The sequence below is a fragment of the Ostrea edulis genome, chromosome 8 (assembly GCF_947568905.1).
Source record: "Ostrea edulis chromosome 8, xbOstEdul1.1, whole genome shotgun sequence".
Classification (NCBI taxonomy): domain Eukaryota; kingdom Metazoa; phylum Mollusca; class Bivalvia; order Ostreida; family Ostreidae; genus Ostrea; species Ostrea edulis.
The window spans coordinates 47,707,341-47,732,928 of record NC_079171.1 but is presented as its reverse complement, the minus strand read 5'-3'; the positions used below and the strand labels follow the sequence as shown (position 1 = coordinate 47,732,928).

The following is a 25,588-nucleotide window of genomic DNA, read 5'->3' as shown; positions in this document are numbered from 1 at the left end:
ATTATTATTGATGAATAATGGAGTGAAATGACAACATTATTGATAAATGCCCATTTTGTCTGTATAATGAAGCCAGGATTTAACTTGCCAAACTAGAGCAGAGTTCTGGACGTCTGACGTGGAGTTGCCGGACGGCAGAGAAAATGTCGACCTCCCCGTCCATCGACAACTGTTGTAGAACATTATGTGCGGCACAGAACACACCACAAAGAGTTGCACCATCTCTACAATAGAAAACAAGAGATCGATGTACCACATCGCTCAACTGAGACATACTGATCCTGCTGTTATGTACCTTTTCTGGTAAAAAATATATTTTATATCTATATGAAAAAGTTTGACCCTATATTGTGCCGAAACCTAGCCCCAAAGGATCACGGCATAGCCGAAGTTGAATTAAAAAATCCTATGGATTTATTACTACCAATATGTGTAACATGACCTTTCGCTGCTGGAGAATACTTTTGAAAGTATTTTCTTTCCTACATACATGCATTATGAAAAAATATCCAACTTAATCCTGGAGTTAATATTCTGGAAAAAAACCCAACCAACTTGTAGGTTAAACTCCAACGTCAGTATCACAAGGTCAAAGTTCACGGTATGAATCGATTGATCTTGCCATGAAAAGTGATGATAACGAACAGTGATCAATCTCATAACCCTGGATACACCAGAGGTGGGATCAGGTGCCAAGGGTGAGTAAGCACCCCCTGTCGACCGGTCACACCGGCCGTGAGTCCTATGTCCTGATCAGGTAAACAGAGTTATTCGTAGTCAAAATCAATGTGCCAAGAACGAATTAACAATCGGTATGAAACATGTTAGACAGCATTTGACATAATGATGGGCTGTATTGACGAACTACATCGTTATAACGACCATAGAATTTGCGAAATGCTGATTGCAGTCGAGACTGTTGAAACCCCTGTACCATCTACTTTTTTGTCAGTAGCCATAAAAATCGCTATGCAATATACAAAAAACCTTCCTTACATAATTAAGACTGTTTAGGTCACGTTTTCTTAATTGTAACCTAAACTCCAAGGGCTTTATCACAAGGTTTGTAGCAAAGGAAAAGTCATGTCACAAACAAAACACATATGCGCATTTGGTGCATCAAAATTGGTACCGTATAAGTTTTACATATGGAATATGAGAGTCGAATCCCTCACCATTTAAATGTTATGAAAAGGGTTAAAATTTCGGCCAGACAACCAGAACTGAATAAAAATTAATCCCTACGACTATATCCTCTTTATCATAAAAGAACATTTGATTCCAGACAAATTTTTTGATTTCGTGTGGCCTTGTCAGTCTTCAAAAGAATTTAAGTTTAATCAAATCCCTATGTATTCCCGAATAATAGTTTAATATCATATTGTGGCCAAACCCTACCCCCCGGGGTGGGGGTGGGGGGCTGAAATAAAAAAAAACCCACTTGAATTTAAACTTTCTACCGATGATTGTAATTGATACGATGGTCCTGCTGTGGGTGAGGTGAATATTTGATCCTATCTATATCTATTTCTACGTAAAACTTCAATTTCATATTATGGCCTTTCCGCACTTTCGTGCGCCAACATTTGAATAAAACTTGAATTTGTTCTATCTGGAATGCTTGCACATTGATATGATCCCTCTGTTCTTCAGAGAATGTTTCCCCAAGATAATCCTAGGTAGAATTTAACATCTTACCTTTGTTGGTCACAGAGAAAATCCATTCGAATTTGCACTACCTAACGGATGCTTGCATAATAGTATGACTTATCAGAGCCCATTGATTCTGGAGAAAATTTCTAAAAGATGTAACCATATTTCACTATTCCATCAATACATTTATCTCCCTTATGAAAAAAAAAATGTTTAATTCTTCATTGGATCCAAGGATGCTATATGGCAAGTGTGGTTAAAATTGATTCTTTGGTTGTGGAGAAGAAGTCCAAAATGTTACAAGTTTACAGACCCATGGATAAACGAATGCTGGATAAAAGTTCACATAAACCTTCAGCTCATTTGAGCTACAAAACTCTAGGTACCGAATTTAATCCAAACGATAAATGCATTTGAAAACATTCGCTATACGAGGTATTTGCAAATTTCAATAATAACTAGTTTACCTGCTGACAACAGTTATGGGTCCTTCAGCTCTACTGCTAAGAGCGAATCTCAAAAGACTTAGCATCTGTGTTGTTCCCCGCCCTGCTTGCAATTGGAGTTGTGGCTCAACAATCGTAATAGATCGGGCTTCGACATTTGTCTGCAAAATTAGTTAAAGCTAACCAGCAGTGTTCATTTTCAGTTGAGTTCAAACTTAGTATATATCATTCTATGTAAATAGTATAATTGAAATGCATACTTTCCTTGTACATATTTTGAGCTTGCTCTTGTGAGTATTTGTTGTATGTAACACAAGTACTAGAACGTAACATTTGCAATGTCTATATTGCTTAACACCGAGGACAACAGTTTCAATAAAACGGCTTTGACGTAATGTATTATATCCAGGAGTCCGTGCTTGACCAGCTCTCTATTTTAAACGTCTTATGGGAGTTATTAGATTGATCACGTTCGTATCTTCACTTTTCATTAATATGCTCATCGTTTTGATGTTTGAGCAGAGAGGAATATATATCGTGCTACACCTTTCTCTGGTCTCGTCCGAATGATCGCCCCATTTAGTCACCTCTTACAACAAGCAAGGGACTCTGAGGATCTATTCTAACCCGTATCCTCATGGGAATAGTAATTGTTTTGTGAGAAAATATTCGTCTTGTTTGACATCGAGAAAAATGTCTAACAAACGTATTTTACTGAGATCGTTTCGTTCCGTTGATTTTCTATTTCAAAGTAGGTTTAACGTTGTTGTGATTGAGTAGTTTGATATAAATGATAAATGTCAGGATAAACCGCGAACGCATAAAAACGTATATCAATTCGGACGATTAATCTGGTTGTACACAGACGATTTCATTAGACATTAACTTGGATAATTTGAATTGTCCTATCTCATGAAATAAATATACCTGCGTTTGTAAGCAGGCGATCATCATTCCCTCAACTTCATACCACTGCAAATATCTAGGATTGAGGGCAGATTGCAGAGTAAAGAAACGACTGTACTACCATTGCACTACCCATACAACCAAATCACTTTTCCCTGATTATTTTCTTGCATTAACTTCTTTGATACTTTTATCGAAATACTTGCCCCTTCTTTAACAACATGAAGTGTGGTAGATTGTACGTCCGTTGACTCTTCTTGATGACAATGGACAGTAAATGGAGTAACGGATTTTGAACTATTCTTGCTTGGTAGCCATTTCGTGGTCTGAAATTTTTTTTAAAAAGAAAAATGGAGATTCATCTATAAATAAATGGATCCGATTAAAGATACGTCCCATTATTGAAATTGACTGTGTCACAATTGTGATATGAATGAAAGAAGAAGCATCTTGTAAGCTTTCAAAATATCTAAAATAAAAAAAACCAAGGATATCTTCACAGCATATCAAATCCAGAGAAATATTTTAAAGAAACATAGAAAAAAATAATTCCATACGGATTCCACTTCTCTCATGGCGTCTAGGCATATCACGGTGTCTAATTCATGATCAGTGAGCAGTCGCAGGAAGTCCACAGCGTCCCCTATCTGCGGATACTGAGTTACAACAAACGCGTCTTGGTTGTCGTAAGACTACAGGAAAGGAAGAAAGAAACATGTAAAAATAAAAGCACATTCACCGGATACCGTTTGCAATTTTTGATAAATATTCCAAAACGGAAGAACTATATACGGTACAAGTCCATTTTCATGAACTTTATATAAGGAGGATGTAACGCTTTAATAACTGATTTATTTTTCATGTATTGATAGTAAAGTTACCGAAATGTTCAGATATTATGAAACTACGTATTACACGTATTGGTATTTTCTACGCCTATATTCCACATCCCATTATTTTCGCATCGTGCACAGATATACGTATATCATCTGTGTCTACTTTTTTGCCTTCTTCAATTGCTTCACATAGAGTTCACTGAAGCAATTCAAATCAGAAATTGAACAAGATTTGTTCGTAAAACACTGATGTCCCCGGATTACAACAAAGTCGAAGTAGGTCAATGGTCAATATGGAGATCACAATGTCCAAGATAAAGCCGTCAATGGAAAGGTATTGTTGCGAGAAATGTTCATACACATGAAAGCATTTCATCGTATGGTATAAAATATCTGAGCAAGATTGTTTGTTGCCACAGACAGACGGATGGACCGAAAACTGCATGTCCCCAAATCTACGATTCCGGATGCATAAAAATACTGATCTGAGGCCTCAAAACCGACAGAACGCTTTTGTCACGCTAATGCACTAACAGTTTTGTCACGGAACTACTATGCAACTATTGATAAATTATATATATTAACTAAAGTTTACCACTTACTGAATGTAACCGCTATAACAAAAGACTTGTTCAAATGTTTGAACATCGATTTACCATTCACTTTTATTAGAAGTCATCCATAAAATAAAACACAAATCGATATTGCGTTTGACATCTCCACAGGAATCAACAGTGAAATAGCATCTGGGGTTATCTCGCTTAACTCAATGAAACGAAAATATAAGTATATATTGACAGCCTATATCTATTCAACCTATTACTTGTCAAAATACTAATGGTAGACAAACTGTCCAATGTACAATATCATCGAACAAGTAGTCAAACACTTAAGGATATGCGGGACGATGATCACGTGATGGTTGCGAATTTATCATAAATTTAGAACCGGACATAGAGTAGTTAAAGCTTCCAGAGAAAAATCACAATGCTGCACAGACACACTATATGACGTCATAATAAAAAAGTACGTCACGGCATTGTATCGCGGGGAAAATGTCATCATATTTTGTCGTAATTTGCTACCGTCATGTGTAAATCTGTTGATTGAATTCTTGTCAAATGATAATTTTTATTTCATTTCATAGTGATTACAAGTCTCCTTTTCATATACATTGCATATGTCATATCTATATAGTATGCGCCACAGTAATTTTGATAGTATAGCCTATAGGTAACCGAAATCGCTCCTACATGCATATGTAATTTGCATCTCTAGACATTTACAAAAAGAAAGTCAATCGTCTGTAAACAATGACCCAGTACAAGTGTAAGATGATGATCATTTGTTGATATTTACTATAGTAGTGTGAAACTAGAACTGGACACACATTTCTCCGAATCTTGCTTGGGAAACGTACGAACTATTCAGGTGCTCTTATAATCGATCCTTGTTTGCGAAAATCCCCCTCCTTATGACAACAAACGTTACTTTTGTTCAAATATTAACTTCCATACTAGGAATGTTGAATTTTTGCAAGCATTTTTATTAAAATATAAGTACGCTTTATCTCTCAAACTATTTCATATTCCAAATTATTTTTACTAACTTTACGAAATACTGCTCCGGAAATGGTAACTACTGTGAAACTATGTAAGAAATATGACACACGTCGGAATATAAGCGAGAAGCAGACATGTAAAAAAGAAAAAGGTGCATAGTCACAACATGTGCGTCACATAGCCTAAATACCTTGAAAAATACATGAAGACGATCGAGTCAAGCGATATTAGCTACCATGGCCGCGGAAATGGTGTTGATCTTGTACAGAAAGTAGGAGCTTATATTGACGTTAACTATACCTAACCCGTGGTTTGAAAGAAGACGTTATAAAGCTGGACTGGACGTTTTGTTCGAAGCCATATTTAATACATACATGTATATTTTAAAAAAAATCAATTTTAATTTGTTTTCAGTAACTCAATGTTTGTTCCATAATCATGAAAATTCTAAATATTTCAATAGGTTCAAAACAAATATAGTTTGTAACAATATATTCCAAAACAGGCACGAAGAATTAGGCTGCCCCCCCCCCCCTTCGTTTTTGACAATGGGAATTTTTTTTGGTAGTGCAAATAAATTGAGACTGTCCTCTCTCCCATTACTTTTAACAGTACAGCTGTAGTTATACATGAAAAGAATATAAGCTTGAAAGTTATCAATAACAAATATTTCGCCAAGCCTAACCCCAAGAGAACATATCAATGTATAACTTCAAGAACGCCTAGCTCAAAATCAAGATTAGCTTCACTCCTTCATATTTCTACAGGAAGTTAGGTATATGAATAGCTTTTAATTGCAGTGTTTGCAAAAAAAAAAATTCATTGAGAGATTTTTGAGCAGTGCTTCATTTAGTATCTGGACTACCCTGTTTTTTAGTACTAATTTCCACCTCAAATCCTTCAATTTTCCCAATTTCTTATTATATGGTTATGTTAAAGCATGTTATTATTATATATTTTATATTTTGCATATATTCTAAAGATTATCGTTTAATTAAAAATTGGAATGATCTTGTAAAATTCAATTTTCGAAAAGGGGGTAATTCAAAGCTTATTATCTCCTTTGTATACCTAGAAAGTGGCCTTGAAATTTATACACATTGTACAGGACATCCTGATGGTGCTTCATGAAAAAAAATAAAAAAATATTCATTGACTAGTTATTTTGGCCACATCGTGCCGCATGTTCTTAAGTACGTATCATTCTATCATCAAATAATATATGTAAAATTTGATATTTTCTTCTGTGTGTCATGAGATGCAATACTGTGACAAAGAGATATGTCTATGGGCAATGACCCATTCCTAGACATTCTTAAGCTGTACTGTTTATGTATTTAGAGGCATGAAGTGCAGAACATGATACTTACAGGAACAGAGATAGCATTGATGTAGTTCCCGCGCTTTCCTCCACTAAAGGAGAGATAGAGACTGTATTTGTCAACTGGAAAAAAAATTAAAACATTTGATGTAGAATCTTAGACGTCATAAGGATATAGGATGAACTTTATGTATTATATTTGCTCTACATGTTGCCAATTGAATTCTTAAACAAATTAGATTGAATGTTAACATACGTAGACAAAGTCTGTTTCGTTATTTTTCTGACTTTAACAGGAAACAAATTAGATTAACATTGAGGCTAACATACGTGGGAGAATTCTGGTTCTGTCGCTTCCTGATTGTAGTGCGAACTTGTAATCTGCATCCGTATAGGAAGGTCTCACTTTCATGAGAGTCTGAAATGGAATTTGACATACTGATACACGTGTATTGATTGATTGAATATTGTTTTACGTCCCTCTCGAGAATATTTCACTCATATGGAAACGTCACCACTGCCGGTGAAGGGCTGCAAAATTTCAGCCTATGCTCGGCGCTTATGGCCTTTGAGCAGGGAGGGATCTTTATCGTGACACACCTGCTGTGACACGGGGCCTCGGTTTTTGCGGTCTCATCCGAAGGACCGCCCCATTTAGTCGCCTTCTACGACAACCAAGGGGTACATGTACTGAGGACCTATTCTAACCCGGATCCCCACGGAATGATACACGTGTATGAATACTTTCAAAGTACTTTACAATCAGTGTACCGTATCCTTAATATGTTATCAAAGGTTTATTAATTGTTTAGATGCGTTTATCCCACTATACATGTATTACTGCTTTTCAATAACAATGCATTTATATGCTTTCCGGGCTACATGTACTATAATTGACACATTGATTCTGACTACGGACCACTCCATTTCCGTATAGGAGTAATGAGAGTGATCAATGTTCGCTATCTTCACCGTTTTATTTTCGATAAATATGTACGAAAAAGTAAATAAAACGATCAATCTCATGTACGGTAACAAGTTTGATGCACCAGATGCGCATTTCGACAAATAATGGCTCATCATTGATGCTCAAGCTGAAATATTGTAAATCAAAAATAACAATAAATTTGTAACAAAAATAAACTAGAGTGCAAAAGATCGTCTAAGGATAAGAGTTATGCATGAGGGAGATAATCCTTAATTTTGAAATGAATTTTTAAATTGTATCACAGTAATTAAATATACATCCGTACTTTCAAGCTAGTAACGAAGCACTTAGCTACAGGGATGTGGAGACTCTAGGGGACTAACAGTCCACCAGCAGAGGCCTCGACTCAGGGGTCGTAATGTAAAACTTATACTGTGCCAATTTTGACGCATCAGCTGCTTTTCAACAAATGATTGATTTATGTTTTCCGCCACACTCAACAATTTTTCAGTAATCTGGTGGCGTCCAGTGTTTATTGGTGGAAGAGAGAACCCAGATACAATGTACCTGGGAAAAGATCACCGACCTTCCGAAAGCAAACTGGGAAACTTTCTCACTTACCGGCGCGAGCAGGATTCGAACCCGCGCCGGCCAGAGGTGAGAGGCCGTGTGATTGTGAGCGTGATGCTCTAACCACTCGGACACGGAGGCCCCCCGACAAATGATGTCTCTTCAGTGTTGCTCAAGCTGAAATAATGGAAATAAAGATGGCAATAAACTTGTAAGAAAAAGAAAAACAAAACAAAAAACAACAACAACAACAAAAATAACAAAAAAAACAACAAAAAACAAACAAAAAAAAAACAACAAAAAAACAAACAAACAAAAAAACAAAACAAACAAAAACAAACAAACAAAAAAACCAGAGTGCCAAGGATTGGAGTCAAATTCGTCTACGGATCAGAGCTATGCATGAGGGAGTTAATCTCAAGTTTGAAATATATTTCTAAATTTTATTAAAGCAATTAAATATATATCCGTATTTTCAAGCTACATGTAGTAACGAAGTACTTAGCTTCTGGGCTGTAGAGACCCTCCGGGGACTAACAGTCCACCAGTAGAGGTCTCGACCCAGTGGTCGTAATGTAAAACTTATACAGTACCAATTTTGATTTACTAGATGCGCATGTCGATAAATAAAGTCTCTTCAGCGATATTCAAGCTAAAATATTGGAAACCCGAAATAATAATAAACTTGTAAGAAAAAAAAATCATGAATCATTCAAAGATTACAGAATTTAGAGTTTGGCAAACCTGGACTCCTGTATATACCAGATGAATTTTGATCTACCCATGATCATTAAAACGTAGTATTCCGTATTCAAAATCAGTATGTAAAGAATGATCCAACAATTGGTATGAAATACATAAGGCGATACTCAACTTAATGACATCTTGTATTTGTGAATTACATCATAAACAAAAAAAGCATACAAGCGACCGATAGACTGTATGAGTACAAAAGTTGAAATTCGAACATATTCTGTTGGAAAAAATGATCTATTAAGAATCCAAGCAAGGTAAACACAGAACCTTTAAAACGACAGGGGTGGGAACAACTGTGATTAATTATTTGAGATACTTAGCATTGCTTCTATAAGAAAAGTGTACTGAATTATTTGCCATGTTATTTCTGAGCTACCAGCTTAATTTTTCTGCAGAAGAAAAGATTATAGGTCGATCTCTAAATTTACTTTCATAGTTATTTCTAATTTTGTCATCGCCATCTCAAAGAATAAAACAAATCACTTATTCCGGAAAAAAAAGACAATAAAAAATTATTATTCGACTTTTATAACATTTCCTCGAGGTGATCAGGTTAGAATATATTATAAGTACCCTTTTTCTTGTTGTAAATGGTGACTAAATTGGGAGGCCCCGTTTTACAACAGGTGTTGCACAATAAAGATCCCTCCCTGCTCAAAGACCGTAAGCGCCGATGATAGCCATACTTTTACAGCCCTTCACCGGCAATGGTGACGTCTCCATGTGAGTGAAAAAGTATCTAATGAGACGTTAAACATTATACATCCAACCAACCAACCTGGAACCTGTAGATAATGTAAGCCCACATGTTTAAAGCCACAGTAAATTATTATCCTGTAATTATCTAATGCTGAAGAATTGTCCAGGCCTAAACTGATTGATTGATCTATATACATGCGCATCATACACCGTCCGAATTCAAAAACAGCCATGTTTGTATGGATTGCAATGTAAACATCAAAATAATCTTTACGATCATCGAGTGATTAAAATCTTCGTTAAGATACTACACACCTGGAATTCTTTACCAAGGTCACTTTGATTCACCGGTTTGTCATTCTGAATTTCCTCTGCTTTTTGGACAAACTGCGTTTTCTTCTGGACAGCTGTTGGTGCTTTTACCATATCATTCAGAGCCAGAAAAATGCTTCTGTATTGCTCCTGGGAAGAACGTGATAGAGAACAATATGCAAATTATGAATGAGATATACACTTGATATCATTACATTATATTCAGATTCATATGTTCTTTGAAATATTCGCAATTAAATTTCTTACTGGCTTTTAACGTAATGTAAAGCACCTATATCATTCGTATGCCTGTTAAACTCAGAAAGAAACCGCACGCAATGGTAAATTGATTTTGCTTCACATTAAGTACCATTCACAATCAATCACCGACAATACATATATCAATTGTACTCACATATGTCTGCACCATGTTCATTCTGTTCTCTCTCATCTTCTTCACGTATTCTGCAATGTTTATTTTCTTATCTTTCTTGCCAGCCCAATGTAAAGCGTCTATAGCGATGTATGTTCCCGTGCGACCGATACCAGCACTAAAAGTACAGTTGTTTTATTTTTTTCATACGAGTAACACATTTCCTTTCTTTTCCTCTAGATAGCATGTAAGAGATGAATCCCCACACAGAAAACACTTAAAAGCATATGGATTGAATTGCATTTAGATTAACAAATAATAGCCATCACATGTACTTCAAATGTCAATAGTTGAATTTCATGCAGTAGTTGTTAAACTTTTAGTAGTATTGAATTTAGTATTATAGCTATTTTTAGTTTTAGAATTTTTAGAAATAGTAGCAGTAATAGTAGTAATTATAGTAGCAATAATAGTAGTAGCGGTAATATGTATATGTATATAATATGTATATATTATTGTAAATATATTATCAGCCAATTCAGTCCCCTATGTCTGCTATATAACACATGTATATATATACCTGCAATGTACCAATGTTGGACCGACATCAGCTTTATCTTTGGTTCTCGTCACGTGATCATGGAAATTGACAAGACAGAGCGGTTCCGGTGTCCCGTGATCCGGCCAGGCGGTGTAGTGATACTGTGTCACCATGTGTGTCTTTTTTAACTAATTATCAATCATATTGATAGTCAGCAAATGATTAAGGTGTATAAAACCATGCTAGGGTTCTAAGACAACTTTTGAATAGTGCCGTTATATAGACTTTATGTGATATTAAAGTTACTGTAATGAGTTCACGTGATATTCTGAATTTCTTTCTATGCGTAAATTAACATTTTCAGGTAATATTTAACTGTTATTATCATAGTGTTTTCCATTGAATGACTATAAAGCCAAACGGTTATTCCTATGCAACTTTAAGTGATACGCACTAGATCATTTTAATATTGTAATAAACATAAAACGAACGGCTCGCTTACCAAACGAAATTTGAATTTGATGAAACACATCCTATTGATATCATGTGGACAAGAATATAATATTACATTATCATAGCATACACCTTATCATTCCATGCGCAATAATATCTGTATATTTGTAATACATAGGTATTGGGATTTAAAATAGCAAGATATAAGCATTGATATAACTTGCACAACTATTTCAGACATATGTTACATACACTTGTATTCATACCTCATTATTAGTGACCCTGAACGTTCGGATTATATAAAACGCGTAATGTTTCTCTTCTACTGTACGTAAAGAAAACACTCCAAACGTAGCAGGTACGTCGATGTCCGCCCAGTACTGCACGCATTTTGCCTGTATATGAAAAAGTAAATCATTTAAGTATATCTCTGTAACAACGCCACCACAGGACATGGATTGATGTTTTCAATGGATACACTTTTATGATTATAAGATTTATGAGATTGATCACTGTTCGTTATCTTCTCCTTTTCATTTTCGAAAAATATGTAGGAAAAAGTGAATATAATTATTTTGGTTTGTTTGTTTTCCGTTAAGAGAGGTTTTTACCAACATTACATATTCTTATGGTGAAACACAATTTAGCAAGTATCCAAAGACAACCATGTTAAGATGATGTGACAATACCTTATTACCCTCCCTCAGGTTAGTCAGCATGATGATTTGTCTCACGTTCTCCTGCCAAATCATTGTCCAGAAGTCTGACAGTGTGTTTTGCTTAGGACCTGTGGAAAATCCATAATCAGGAAATTTAAACTGTTCTCATTTGCATGTCACTGTAACGACCCATTCACATGTATCCAACCAATACCATTTTGTATGATATAACAAGCATTTATAGATTGCTTGATAGAATATTTCCTTTTGGGGGTAAACGCATGAGTCGAGATAGATTGATGTGTAGTTATAAACAATTGAAAGTTCTGATGTCATGCTATTTCTTTTTCTCTAACCTTGTGATGCAATGTATTCATTCATCCTCTCAACGCCCTGAAAATATAAGTATATACATGTTACTATCAATTCAGCATTTTGCTAATATCATCGCATTCTGGGTTCCCCACCCAAACACGTGAGTTTCCTCCTGATGTTGCAGTTACCTCCCATATCAATAATCCGTTCGTACCAATACTAGAGTCAGTGATAGATGTGATATACGTATATGTATGTTGTAGAACCTGCTTGTTAATTGTCATGAAAATTAAGTTAGTAATCCAGATTATAATATACGTCCAAATACGAGACAAAGCATATATTTATTATAGTACACAATAATATTAAAATATCCACTACAAGAAATCTAATATTTAAAGCTTTGATTAACTGTCAAATAAGTTGTATTTAAGTGTATGAATTCGATTACAGTTAATCTGTTGATGAATTTCTCTATTCAGATCTTACCTGTTTGGTCCCAGTTATATAACAATGATAGAGTAAGAATGGGGGAGTCTTGTAATGTCAGTTCAGAGAAGATATAGCATTTGAAATGCATCATTTAGTATGGATGGTGAAGACTCACGTGAATGAAGTTGGCATTGATATAGTCAGACGGAGTCGTTTTTAGTTGGATGCGAGAATGGTCGTCTATAGGCAATAGGAAAAATCAATTAATAGTATATAATTCATTTAATAATGTAACATTTTACAAGTGTTATGTCATAATAGTAGTAAGGATATTGACACATTTTATGCCAAATCCCTGACTATTATTTTGAAAAAGTGCACACAAAATGTAAAATATGTTCCTGGCTTCAAGGTTTCAAACAAGGCCAAAATACTTTGTAAAATTATTTACAGTCAGCATAATAATTATTTTACAGAAAGGATCCCTGGGTCTGACCCCTCATATTGTAAATTCTTTCTTTTTAATTAACGGAGTTGCACTCCATCGGAAAACTTTACAGTAAGGACACACACAACACGGGGAACGTGTACGTTTGTCTGTGCTCTATACCAAATTCCAGGTAGTGAGGTAAGAAACTAAAGGGAAACATGAAAGCTTTATATTCAACAAAAAACCGATACTACAAGCCGTTGATTTCTAGTTATAAAAAAAAATCAATTCAGAATTGAAAGTGGATATAATTTTATGTGCTTGTCCTATAGAGAAACATCGTTGATAAAAACCTTAATTAGAATAAATTATTTTGTGTCTCCCTACATATGCACAAGCATTCTCTGAAGACCTTGTTCAGATGATACTACCCTGTAACATTATAAATCTACCGATCTTGATCTTTTCCGTTCACTTTGACCCCAAATCTGTCGGATTTCAATTTCACCATGTTACAATAGTCCTTGCATTTTGTAAAGAACAATTCAACGTGTCGAAAATGCAAATTGCATGCACTTCACTTATTTCAGTTAACACATTCTGTTGTAGAACTTACAAGGAAACGTAGTCTTGAATCTGTTCTTTGTTATATTTTCTGGCAGTTTACCGTTGTTACAAGGAAATCTCTCTCCATAAGGCAGATTCTGGAATGCCAAAACAAAATATATTCAGGGAGTTTATCTTCAAATGCAAGGTGCGTTTACTACTGCATGATCATTTCATTGTTTGCATAAACATCAATTAAGCCCAGTACCTATAGACATGATACTATTTATAAATTCCCTTACTGCATACTCCCTCTTAAAACCATCATCTTCATCCCTCCGTTTCTCTTCAATGGCTGCCTCCAGCTTTGATAACAGGATGTCTGGAATTATTTCTTCTTTGATATCCAAGTCTCCGTAAGGATTTTCTTCGTGAACTTTCTCGTCGATGTCAACGTCGTCTTCTCTTGTATTCGCTTCTGATTTATCCAAGCTTGCATTGTTTACTCTTTGTGAATCATTGTTATCAGTTTTATTATCACTTGTGTTCGCATAAAGGTTGTTGAATTCTGAGCTACTTGCTCTCGATTGTGCTGTAAATACAGTGTGCATAAATATCAATATCATAACAATTTTGCAAAACGTTCCGCTACTATAGTAATAAATGCATATTTTGTCTGATGTGAAACATATGAAAAGGTGAAGACAACTAACAGTGAGAAACCACATAACCCTGTTAGAAATGCAAAATTCAGAGTTGGGCAAACACGTACCCTTGATATATCGGAGGTGAGATTAGGTGCCTACGAGGAATAAGCATCCCCTGTAGACCGGTCACATCCGCAGTGAACCCTGTATCTTGACCAGGTAAACGGAGTAATGCATAGTGAAAATCAGTATGTAAAGAATGTCTCACAATTGGTATGAAACACGTCCGACTATGTGACATTGCAATGACCCGTATCAGTCCGTCGTGCTAATGACTGTACTATATTATATACCAAACCGAAAATAATTTATTGCAAATCTAGATTAGCTTTAATTATTGGTTATTCCAACACGAACAGTTTGTAAAATGACCTTTGGTGGAATATTTACAGTTGACATTTTGCTTGGATTTTAGAATCCATATCTAAAATCAGCAACAAAAAGGTCAATAATAATTTGCACTAATTCCGATGTATGAGCTCATGATATTGACCGTAACGCTATACAAACTAGTGTTCATATTAATGATATTACAATGTAAGTTGTTTTTATGAGGCAGGCCTCCATACCTTTTAGAATCATATATTTTCCCTAGAACTAAACACAAATTATTGGTGGCATTGACTCTGTTAAATCTAGTAAATGAGATTCATACATTTTACATTTGTTTGCAGTACTCTTCTATCCTCACTCTGCGGGGACTCTGCTTTATCTTTGCCCTGTGATCTTGCTCTGCAGCAGATAAAATTCAATGTATTCAAAGCAAAGATTGAAATGGAAAATATTTACTGATTAAAATATGTATTGTAAGTGCATTATACGCTGGCAGATAGTTGATGTGTGTAATAACTAGAAGTTCACAGGCAACAATAATCAACGTGTTAAACATTGATATCTAAATGGAAAATATTCACTGTATAGGCTGACAGATAATGATATATATAGCAACACAAGCAACAGTAATTATCATGGTTTCTACCGGCAGAAACTTTACTCTCATAAGCATTTGACTCTATACAAAAAATAGGACTCATTATGTACACAATGAACACTCTATATGCATCTTTGCATTCCCCTTTGTTAGTTGATAATCGTCACACAGTATATTTATACTTCGGTTCATTCCGCACAGGAAGAGGGGGATTAAATCATAAGCATTCTTAGGGTAGATATTCTTAGAAGCATGATAGCAAAAGCACAATTCATACTTTATATTCACATCGTTAAATATCTAAATGAAACTGTAAAATCAGTTTTTCACGTGAATTGATTGGTGGAAAAGTCCAAAGTATAGTTCCTTTTAATTTCGTGTGATAACGCTTTGAAATATTAAAGACAATATAAAGTTATCCTCTAATTTTCTTTACTTTTCAAAGAATATTGAAACCAAATATTTATAGTGATTCTGCAATGTTGCCCACCCGGATCGTAGTTTTGTGCCATGTACTGGCAACTGACTTACGCGCCATTGACATATCAAATCAATACTATACAAAATAGTTGATAAAAGAAGAAAAAACTCTGATTAGTGTAGATATGAATAGATGTTTTTAACTTGTCAAGACGATATTTTTTACGAATACTCATTATAGAAAATATCAACAAATCGCGATACAAAGATAAATCCAAATCAAGGGTAAACAATTAAGTATGATATAACCACTGGCATTCTCACTTTTACGTTGTTATTTTATTTATACTTAAACTACTCCTATAATTTCATATTATTTCTGATTGTCATGAAAGAAAAACAAAAGGCCCATGGGCCACATCGTTCACCTGAGTCACCTTGGTCCATATCAGAATATTTTCCATATCTATTTGCATGTAAAACCGTAGTCCCTATATTGGCCCCAAACCTACCCCTGGAGGCCATGGTTTTTGCAAACTTGAATCTACGCTATGTCAGAAAGCTTTCATGTAAATGTGAACTTCTTTGGCCCCATGGTTCTTGAGAAGAAAATTTTTAAAGATTTTCCCTATATATTTGTATGTAAAACTTTGATCCCCTATTGTGGCATCATCCTACCCTGGGAGCCATGATTTTAACAAACCTGAATCTGCACTATATCAGAAAGCTTTCATATAAATATCAGCTTTTCTGTCTTAGTGGTTCTGGGAAGAAGATTTTAAAAGACTTTTCCTATATATTTGTATGTAAAACTTTGACCCCCTATTGTGGCCCCATCCGACCCCCGGGGGCCATGATCTTAACAATTTAGAATCTGCACTATATCTGAAAGTTTTCATATAAATCTCAGCTTTTCTGGCTCAGTGGTTCTTGAGATGAAGATTTTTAAAGATTTTTCCTATATATTTGTATGTAAAACTTTGATCCCCTATTGTGGCCCCATCCTACCCCCGGGGACCATGATTTTGACAATTTAGAATCTGCATTATATAAGGAAGCTTTCATATAATTTTCAACTTTTCTGGTTTAGTGGTTCTTGAGAAGAAGATTTTTAAAGATTTCCCCTATCTATTTGTATGTAAAACTTTGATCCCCTATTGTGGCCCCATCTGACCCCCGGGGGCCATGATCTTCACAATTTAGAATCTGCACTATATCAGGAAGCTTTCATATAAATCTCAGCTCTTCTGGCTCAGTGGTTCTTAAGAAGATTTTTAAAGATTTTTCCTATATATTTGTATGTAAAACTTTGATCCCCTATTGTAGCCCCATCCGACCCCCGGGGGTCATGATTTTAACAATTTTGAATCTGCACTACCTAATAAAGCTTATCTATAAATTTCATCTTTTCTGGCCCAGTGGTTCTTGGGAAGAAGATTTTTTAATGACCCAACCCTATTTTTACCTTTTCTTGATTATCTCCCATTGGAAGGTGGCATGGCCCTTTATTTAAACAATTTAGAATTCCCTTTACCTATGGATGTTTTGTGCCAACTTTGGTTGAAATTAGCCCAGTGGTTGTTGAGAAGAAGTTGAAAATGTGAAAAGTTTACAGAAGGACGGACGGACGCCAGAATACGGGTGATCAGAAAAGCTCAGTTGAGCTTTCAGCTCAGGTGAGCTAAAAATACCCATATGATTTATATTTACAAACCTTCTAAAGAAAAACATCACTAAGATGATGATGATGACAAAGACAGCGGCGATGATTCCAGCGACGACTGGTACCGCTGACGATCCCTTGTCTGGAGGGAGAGCTGTAAACTATCAGAGAATCATCATTACAATGACGCTGACGTATTAATTATGTGTTGGGGATAAAACAAATAAAAACTCAGAACTTAATTTCGGTCTGACGCCGTCTCAATCATGCAACTTGCAAAGCTGGATTTAGTCCATTCTCTATCAGTCATGTGGCATTTGAAACCATTTTTATTATTGAAATGAAAACAATCACAAAGTAACGATAGTTTGACTGTATAGTTCTTATTTGACTTACTTTATTCTGATGACACACACCAGTGTCATGTTGACAGGTCTCATTTACACAATTTGAGCTACAATTTTTTCTACAGCCGACTCCCCAGAACTTCTCATCACAAGCTTGAATAAAAGTGAACAGTGCTATACTTCCTGATATATTAAAACTACAATATAAACCATTTTACTTCACTCACTCTCTTCACAGTTCCCTCCCTGATATCCTGAAGAACAACCATTCAAACACATGCCGTTAATATGGTGACACTGTTCGTTGTCTAGACATTGACCACATCTCTGTCTGCAGGCTGTGCCGTACATCCCACCGCCACATTCTGAAATCAGTTTGTTTTTTATATATATCTAACAAATTAGTAAGTACTTAGATCACTTTACAAATTGTAGTATGTGTAATGATACACTTAAAGTCCCACGCAATATGCATGATCGGATTACACATACAGTTACCTTGCTGACATGTTGGCATCTTCCATCCAGGTTTACAGCCTCCGTCACACTCCCCTGTAAATCTGTTACAGTGGTTTGTCACGTTACAGTTCTCACTGCAATTCTGACCGCAGTTCTTCCCATAAGATCCAGTTTGACAAGCTATGATTGGAAAACGCATGTAAATGTTATCAAAATACGATGTTATCCAACAAACCATAAACTATTAATTGTAGGAATGGCAATGAAGCATATCTGACAGGCCTTGAAGTAATGTATGTTGTTTGCTTCAAATTGTAAACAATATGACCCTATGAAAAGCAATGTAGTATTGAAATTATCCATATTATCTACACAAGAAAACCAAAATACTTAATACAGTGGAATTTTATCAACGTTAACCGCAAAGACTACTCAGTGAAAGACAGGTGTAGTTGAAATAAATAAACTGTTCGTTATCTTCACCTTGCATTTGGCTCTGGTACATGGTGAAAATAAAATTACACCGTGTTCACAATGTTATAAAATCCCATATATTAGAAAAACGTTTGAGATTTCATAGTTTTTAAAAAAAAGATAAATATATATTTAAGCCCTAAATATGAGGACAGTCACATGTTGATACAAGGTATCTGGTGATTTATGTACACAATAACTATGAGAAGACCGTAAGACTGTCCATTATGTTACATAATGTGACTCACTACACCTAGAAATATTTTCTCAAATAAGCATAAAATTATTTAACCATGAAAGATATGATATATAATGAGTATGCATGTATGAAAGGTGAGGATAACGAACAGTGATCAATCTCATAACTCCTACAAGCAATACAAAATAGATAGCTGGGCAAACACAGACCCCTGAACACATCAGAGGTGGGATCAGGTGTCTAAGAGGAGTAAGCATCCCCTGTCGACCGGTCATACTCGTCGTGAGCCCTATATCCTTACCAGGTAAACGGAGTTATCCGTAGTCAAAATCAGCGTGCCAAGAACGGCTTAACAATCGGTATGAAAGACGTCAGAGAGCATTTGACCCAATGATGGGTTGTATTGGCAAACTAGATTGTTATAACAACCATAGAATTTGCGAAATGCTGACCTCAATCGAGACTGTTAAAACCATTAACTTGTTTGGCAGTAGCTTGCCTCGATTTCAAAACTGACTATACGCAGAACAGGCTCTTGCATATCGAATCAGTTGAGATATATAAACACCATATGCAGGTGATAATGAAATATTGCTACATAAATATGGGAAGTTGACGATGGAGAAGCTGAAATCATCGTTTGACATACAGTTGAGTTGTCAGTTTGCCGCTAATATATACTTTCAATAAAATATATAAGTATGAAGCAGAAGTGGACGACTCTGTAGTGTCTTTTATTTCGAGTTCACAGAGATATATCGAATCAACATATGGATGAAAGCTATTATTGTTAATAGACAAAACGTCGTCGATATATCTAAATGTCGAATTGAAGGCCACAGCAAGCGTTTTTTTCTTCTTCTCACGTAGAAGTTTTTGAATAAATTTTGCTTCATATGAATATAGAAACAAGTCAGCTAACAAAGGAGCACAATTCGTGCCCATGGGAATTCCAACAGACTGTTGGAAGACCTGATCAACGAAGACCACGAAGTATACGTCAAAAAGGCAGAAAATATATTTTGGATTAAAAAATAGACTTCATTTTCAAAATTTATTTCAGTAAATATAACCTCTGGAGGATTCGAACTCGGGGTATGTGGTTCATCCGTCCGATGATTTAACCACTGAGCTATGAGCCTAAGATGATAGACAAACCATAGACGCCAGAGTCAAAGATATTGCACCAAATATTTCTCTCTAATCTATGGTGTCTTTTTTTATATACATATTTCAACTTTGTGTCATTACCACAGAACACCAATTTATCCACGTTTTCAAAAATTGCTTTTCCCATTGATTCAGTATATATATATATATATATATATATATATATATATATATATATATACTCTCTTTTTTCGATGTTAGATATAAAAAAAAAATCTAAACACTTTGTAGAAATTTCGACCGTGTTCATCTCTCATAGCAACGTAACGCAAGACTACATACACAATAGTACTATATATAGTATTGATGAATATGTATATCATCTAGATAGTGAGTCCAGAAGCTTCTCCCAATCTACTATTGTACAAGATCCAATATCTGAGGAAATACGGCAACATATTACGGCAATATCAAAGGGGAAATCAGCGGGTCCAGACTTTCTTACAAATGAACACATCATATACGGCGGAAACAAACTCGTAGATCATTTATGTATTCTTTTCAAACATATATGTATATATATATATATATATATATATCAGTGTCGTGGCCTTTTCAGTGCTTTTATAAATTTCTTTACTGGCCTTGTATCTTCTCAGATCCGACACTTTAAGAAAGTAGGGTGTTGTTGGGTTTTTGTGCTTTATATATATATATATATATATATATATATATATATATATATATATGAATCAGTGCGGGAAATGTAAAAAGATACACCGTAGATCAAAGAGAAATATCCAATATTGGTTCGAATTTCCTCCATTGTTTACAAAGGGGAAGATAACGAACAGTGACCGATCTCATAACTCCCATAATCAATACAAAATAGAGTGTTGGGCAAACACGGACCCCTGGATATATCACAGGCGGTATCAGGTGTTCAGGAGGAGCAATACCAAGTCGCCTATGGGAGAAACAAATTAATCGATACAAACATTTTCACAAAAGATTTCAATCGTCATCTTGTTACGTTGTGTAATAAAGAGTATAAGCCTTAAGAAGGGTGGTGCTAACGACAATTTCAAAAATCGTGAAAGTGCGTATCGCCTTTGTTTTTGTTTTAGTTATTAAGTCTGGAAAATAAAGTTGTGGGTTCATGGTTATATTGCATGCTTAAATATGGGTGAAGAACATGTGTCACAAAGTTTGGTATTGTTGTTAATTATAAATTTTAATTGGTTTTTATGTGTTCATACAATCATATCGGGTGGTTTGAATGTGGACGAAGAACATGCAGAACAAACTCTGGTAAAATTGCTAAGTACGTGAATCTTAGATTTACACTAAGAGAATTATTTAGTTTTTACTTAAAGATGGAGAAAAAGTATGAATTTGGAATGTTTACCGTGTCTGTCTATTCTTCGGGGAAAAAAACTTTGGTCTTTATCACATTCACCCCTTTCTTAAAGGTACTTGTCCATTCTATAAAAGTGCCCAATAAGTTTTTATAAAAGGGTAGTTTTTGCTTAAAAATAAACAGATTCGAACTAATTGGACATTTTTCTAACGGAGATGTTAGAGGGATGACGTCACAACAATGACTTAAAACATTGAACAAGTAAAGGATTTCATCACAAAATATTGATGTGAGCAGATATCTTGTTTATATGATGTTTTATGTCTACATTCAGAATTCTTTAGCTATATGGAGACGTCACTAGCTTTATAAGTGCTTCTAATTTCGATTAAATGCCGAGCGTTTGAGGAAAGTGAAATCCACATTTTTTTTCACGGAATAGGTTTGAAACTTTTGGGATACGAGAGGGTCACATACCTCAGATCACTGAGTCAGCACGTCCGGACGCTTCGTAATCAACAAACACATAAACAATGAACTCACGATTCTTGCATTTCTCCCCGTGCACTCCCGCATCACATCCCTGTGGGCACTTGCCGTTGACATGGTGACATGTTTCTCCATCACTACAGTTACCACATGATGAAGAACACTCCAGTCCGTATGTTTGTGCATCACATACTGAAAAGGTCAAACAATCTGCACTTCGTAATATTAAACACCCTAAGGTACATGTATGGAGGGAGAATATAACGAACAGTGATCAATCTCATAACTCCTATAAGCAATACAAAATAGAGAACTGGGCAAACACGGTTCCCTGGACACACCAGAGATGGGATCAGGTACCTAAAAAGAGTATATGCATTATTTAGACATTTGACATTAAAGGGGTTTTACCATGATTTTCAATGTAATAAAATCAGAAGTAACCTTAATAAAGCACGTTTCTGCTGATATATTGTTTCATTACTCCCAATAATTGATACAAACATGCATTTTATCTGCACATATTCACAAATTGTCACTATTGAGCTATCTAATCAAGTGATACGTCATGACGTTATATGTTTCAATTGCTGCAGCAGCTACATATGATCGGGTATGTATGTGTGAATAGATTATATTGAAAATCATAAATTATACATAATGGATATTCAATGTTCTGACATCGGGGACATCCCGTTAGTGTTTAAGATTCAGCCATACATGTTTGAACCTGCCGCTGTGTCAAGTGTAAGAGATATTCCGTCAGCAAACATTAATATTACAGAGGCATTGATGGTCTCGGACGTAGATCCCGCAGTGTAAATGTCGCTGTGTCAAGTGTAAGAGAAATTCCGTCAGCAAACATTAATATTACAGAGGCATTGATGGTCTCGGACGTAAATCCCGGTCACAGAAAGGTTTGGATGTTTTGATAAATATTTATCTTATCATAGAATGACATTTTTCGTTATCAAACATTTTGTGTTCCATTGTAGATCATAATTTTCTTTTTAAAGCATTAGAGGTCTGTACGTCATGTAGAGTGTAACATGCATCAGCCAATCTAATTAAAACTAGTTCTCCTCTAACCGTTACAGAAGAAGGTATAGAAGATCTGCTTTTAATTACATTGATGCATTAACCTACAACGTGTCGAAGGAAACAGATTATTTTTTTCGGGGGGGGGGGGGGGACTACCGGATTTTAAAATTTGAAATCTTAAAATCTATCGACTTCTTAAATCGTATGGTGTATGTTTAAGAGGGATAGAGAGGGGGTGGGGCTTAATAAGACCAATAATCATAACTTCTACCTTATAATCGTCCCACTCACTGCTATAAAAAAGTATCCATTATATAGTTGCAGGTTTTTTCTCACTATGTTGGGACGCAGCAACACTTTAAATGAAGCCGCCGTATTTCAAAATTCTTGACGATTATTAACTAAAAAAAATTTTCTCGACTTTTATAGTTTTTTTTTACTATTTCAATCGGGGGTGTAATCATTTCGTACTTGGAATCAATACTCAAAACTTTAAACAAGGGGGACAGTCAATCAATTTATTATACTTTCATGTAAAATACTCCAATCTGATTGGAAAAAAAGCCCACCATAATGTTACCCCCTGAGAACAGAAAGCACGTGCTCCGTGGTGATAGTATTTATCAACGGGTAACAGTACTTGACAACGTGTGATATTTATTCACCCAAGAAAAATCATATTCCCGAGGCCAACGACCAAGGGGAATATGATTTTTCTTGGGTGAATAAATCTTTATATCTCCAGAACATTCATGCAATGAATTGTTTATTATACCGAAACAAAGCAAGACTACAAAAATGCGTTTGAAATTGGAGCCCTCTCATATGTTAACAGTTTTTGAATTTCCATTCTCCATGAATGCTGATTTTCTTGCTTGTTTTTGTATCGACCAAAACCAGTCGATTTAACTTAGTAGCCCCTATATTTTGTGCCTTACGAATTATGAAAGTACATTGACTCGGACTTATTGTGACGTCACAATACACGTCGTCTACTTTGACTTTAAATTTATGAAAAATGCACGAGGCTGCCAACGTGGTAAATACGATGGGGATATATGATGTTTTAGAGGGGGATATTAAGTTTTATCATATAGCTGATAAATAGCCTAATATAAAATCTGCGTAAATACTAGAGAATGTTAGCGTTCAATATCCTGATAATTTATTGAACGCTAACTTTGCATTGCGTAAATTGTATGTGCCCGAAACATTCCGAGTAGGAGTGTTCAATATTGACGTTACCGTAACGACGTAAACAAGCCAAAATGGCAGACGAGGGTCCTCCGAATCTGACAGAGCCGGTATTTGATATTTACTTAAGCAAAATGTTTTACTGTACATAAATTATGATTTCCCCATTTACAAAATCAGTTTGCTTCATGCATTAATGACGAGTTAAATATTGAACAGTTAAGAAATGCATGCTCTTATTGCACCTTCACCTTAGATGCCAATATTGATTAATCATCGTCTGTTTTGGAGTAGTCTGAGTGAAAAGGGATATAACTTAACAACTAAATAATTTAGCTTTATAATAGAAGAGGCCCATGGGCCTAGAATCGCTCTTTTGATACATTGTAGAACAGGCAAAAATTCTCACTAACCAAGATTCATGAATTAACAAGGTTTTAAAGACCTATCACATGATAGTGTATGAAGGGGATATTATACAGTACACTATTAGGTTAGGCAATCAAAATAATTACAAAATGAAGTTACTTAACCTACGTGCATATCTGGGTAGTACATATTTCTCTTCTACATGAATTTTTTCAAGGGACATAGAGACAGTTGGGGTGCTAAATACCGAATTTACTATGCATACAATTAGAACAAGGGGGTCACATTGTATTTTGTCCGATTTTTAATGCAATTACATTTCATGTTATTGTTGGAAAATGGTTAACTGTCTAAAAGTAGGTCACGGTGACCTGCTTTTAGTCGACACACTGAAAACTCAAGATGCACCAACTGACAAGTCGAATAGTATTCAAATATAGCCGTCAAATTCCAAAAGAAGGCCACAGTGACCTACTTTTTGGTCGACACACTCCAAAGACTCAAGATGCATCAACTGACAAAGTTTGATAAATGAAGTCAAATAGTATCTGAAATATTCAGATATAAACGTCAAATTCCAAAAGTAGGTCGCAATGACCTACTTTTTCGTCGACACACTCTGAAGACTCAAGACCCATCAACTGACAAAGTTTGATGATTGTAAGTCAAATATAATCTGAAATATTCAAATATAGCGGTCAAAATCCAAAAATACGTCACAGTGACCTACTATTTAGTCAATACACTCTGAAGACTCAACATGCATCAACTGATAAAGTTCGATAATTGTAAGTCAAATAGTATCTGAAATATTAAAATATAGCCGTCAAATTCCAAAAGTAGGTCACGGTGACCTACTTTTTGTTCACCAAACTATGAAGAATCAAGATACATCAACTGACAAAGTTTGATGATTCTAGCTTTCATAGTGTCCAAAAAAATGCATCTAAAATTGAAAATGTGAAATTTGAATGTCTGCAAAATTCAAAAAGTAGGTCACTGTGACCTACTTTTTATAAATGTTTCGAGGCCTCTAGACGCATCAACTTATACGGTTTGATGAGTCTAAACATCTCGGTATCTGAAA

The 25,588-nt window shown here is 35.3% G+C and overlaps 2 protein-coding genes and 1 long non-coding RNA gene across 5 annotated transcripts in view; 1 reads left to right on the top strand and 2 right to left on the bottom strand.

Moving 5' to 3' along the window:
* Positions 1-25,588, bottom strand: part of LOC125661339 (receptor-type tyrosine-protein phosphatase mu-like) — a 191,645-nt gene that overhangs the window by 70,960 nt on the left and 95,097 nt on the right. The gene's annotated exons all lie outside the window — the stretch shown is intronic.
* LOC125661347 (receptor-type tyrosine-protein phosphatase alpha-like) overlaps positions 1-25,588 on the bottom strand; it is a 56,156-nt gene that overhangs the window by 1,339 nt on the left and 29,229 nt on the right. For all 3 annotated transcript variants that reach the window (XM_056146243.1, XM_056146242.1, XM_056146241.1), the window contains 21 exons: positions 21,952-22,089; positions 18,305-18,445; positions 18,034-18,171; positions 17,856-17,959; positions 17,511-17,620; positions 15,101-15,177; positions 14,041-14,330; positions 13,809-13,896; positions 12,938-13,002; positions 12,372-12,408; positions 12,046-12,143; positions 11,623-11,751; positions 10,943-11,091; positions 10,405-10,540; positions 9,993-10,139; positions 7,055-7,142; positions 6,774-6,847; positions 3,563-3,697; positions 3,212-3,331; positions 2,121-2,260; positions 85-224 (listed from right to left, as the gene is read on the bottom strand). In XM_056146243.1, the coding sequence (XP_056002218.1) occupies positions 85-224; positions 2,121-2,260; positions 3,212-3,331; positions 3,563-3,697; positions 6,774-6,847; positions 7,055-7,142; positions 9,993-10,139; positions 10,405-10,540; positions 10,943-11,091; positions 11,623-11,751; positions 12,046-12,143; positions 12,372-12,408; positions 12,938-13,002; positions 13,809-13,896; positions 14,041-14,330; positions 15,101-15,177; positions 17,511-17,620; positions 17,856-17,959; positions 18,034-18,171; positions 18,305-18,445; positions 21,952-22,089 (2,544 nt within the window). The remainder of the gene's footprint in view (positions 1-84; positions 225-2,120; positions 2,261-3,211; positions 3,332-3,562; positions 3,698-6,773; positions 6,848-7,054; positions 7,143-9,992; positions 10,140-10,404; positions 10,541-10,942; positions 11,092-11,622; positions 11,752-12,045; positions 12,144-12,371; positions 12,409-12,937; positions 13,003-13,808; positions 13,897-14,040; positions 14,331-15,100; positions 15,178-17,510; positions 17,621-17,855; positions 17,960-18,033; positions 18,172-18,304; positions 18,446-21,951; positions 22,090-25,588) is intronic.
* On the top strand, positions 167-6,989 carry LOC130049123 (uncharacterized). Its single transcript, XR_008797630.1, has 2 exons — positions 167-303; positions 6,747-6,989. It is a non-coding gene; the product is annotated as an uncharacterized LOC130049123 (long non-coding RNA).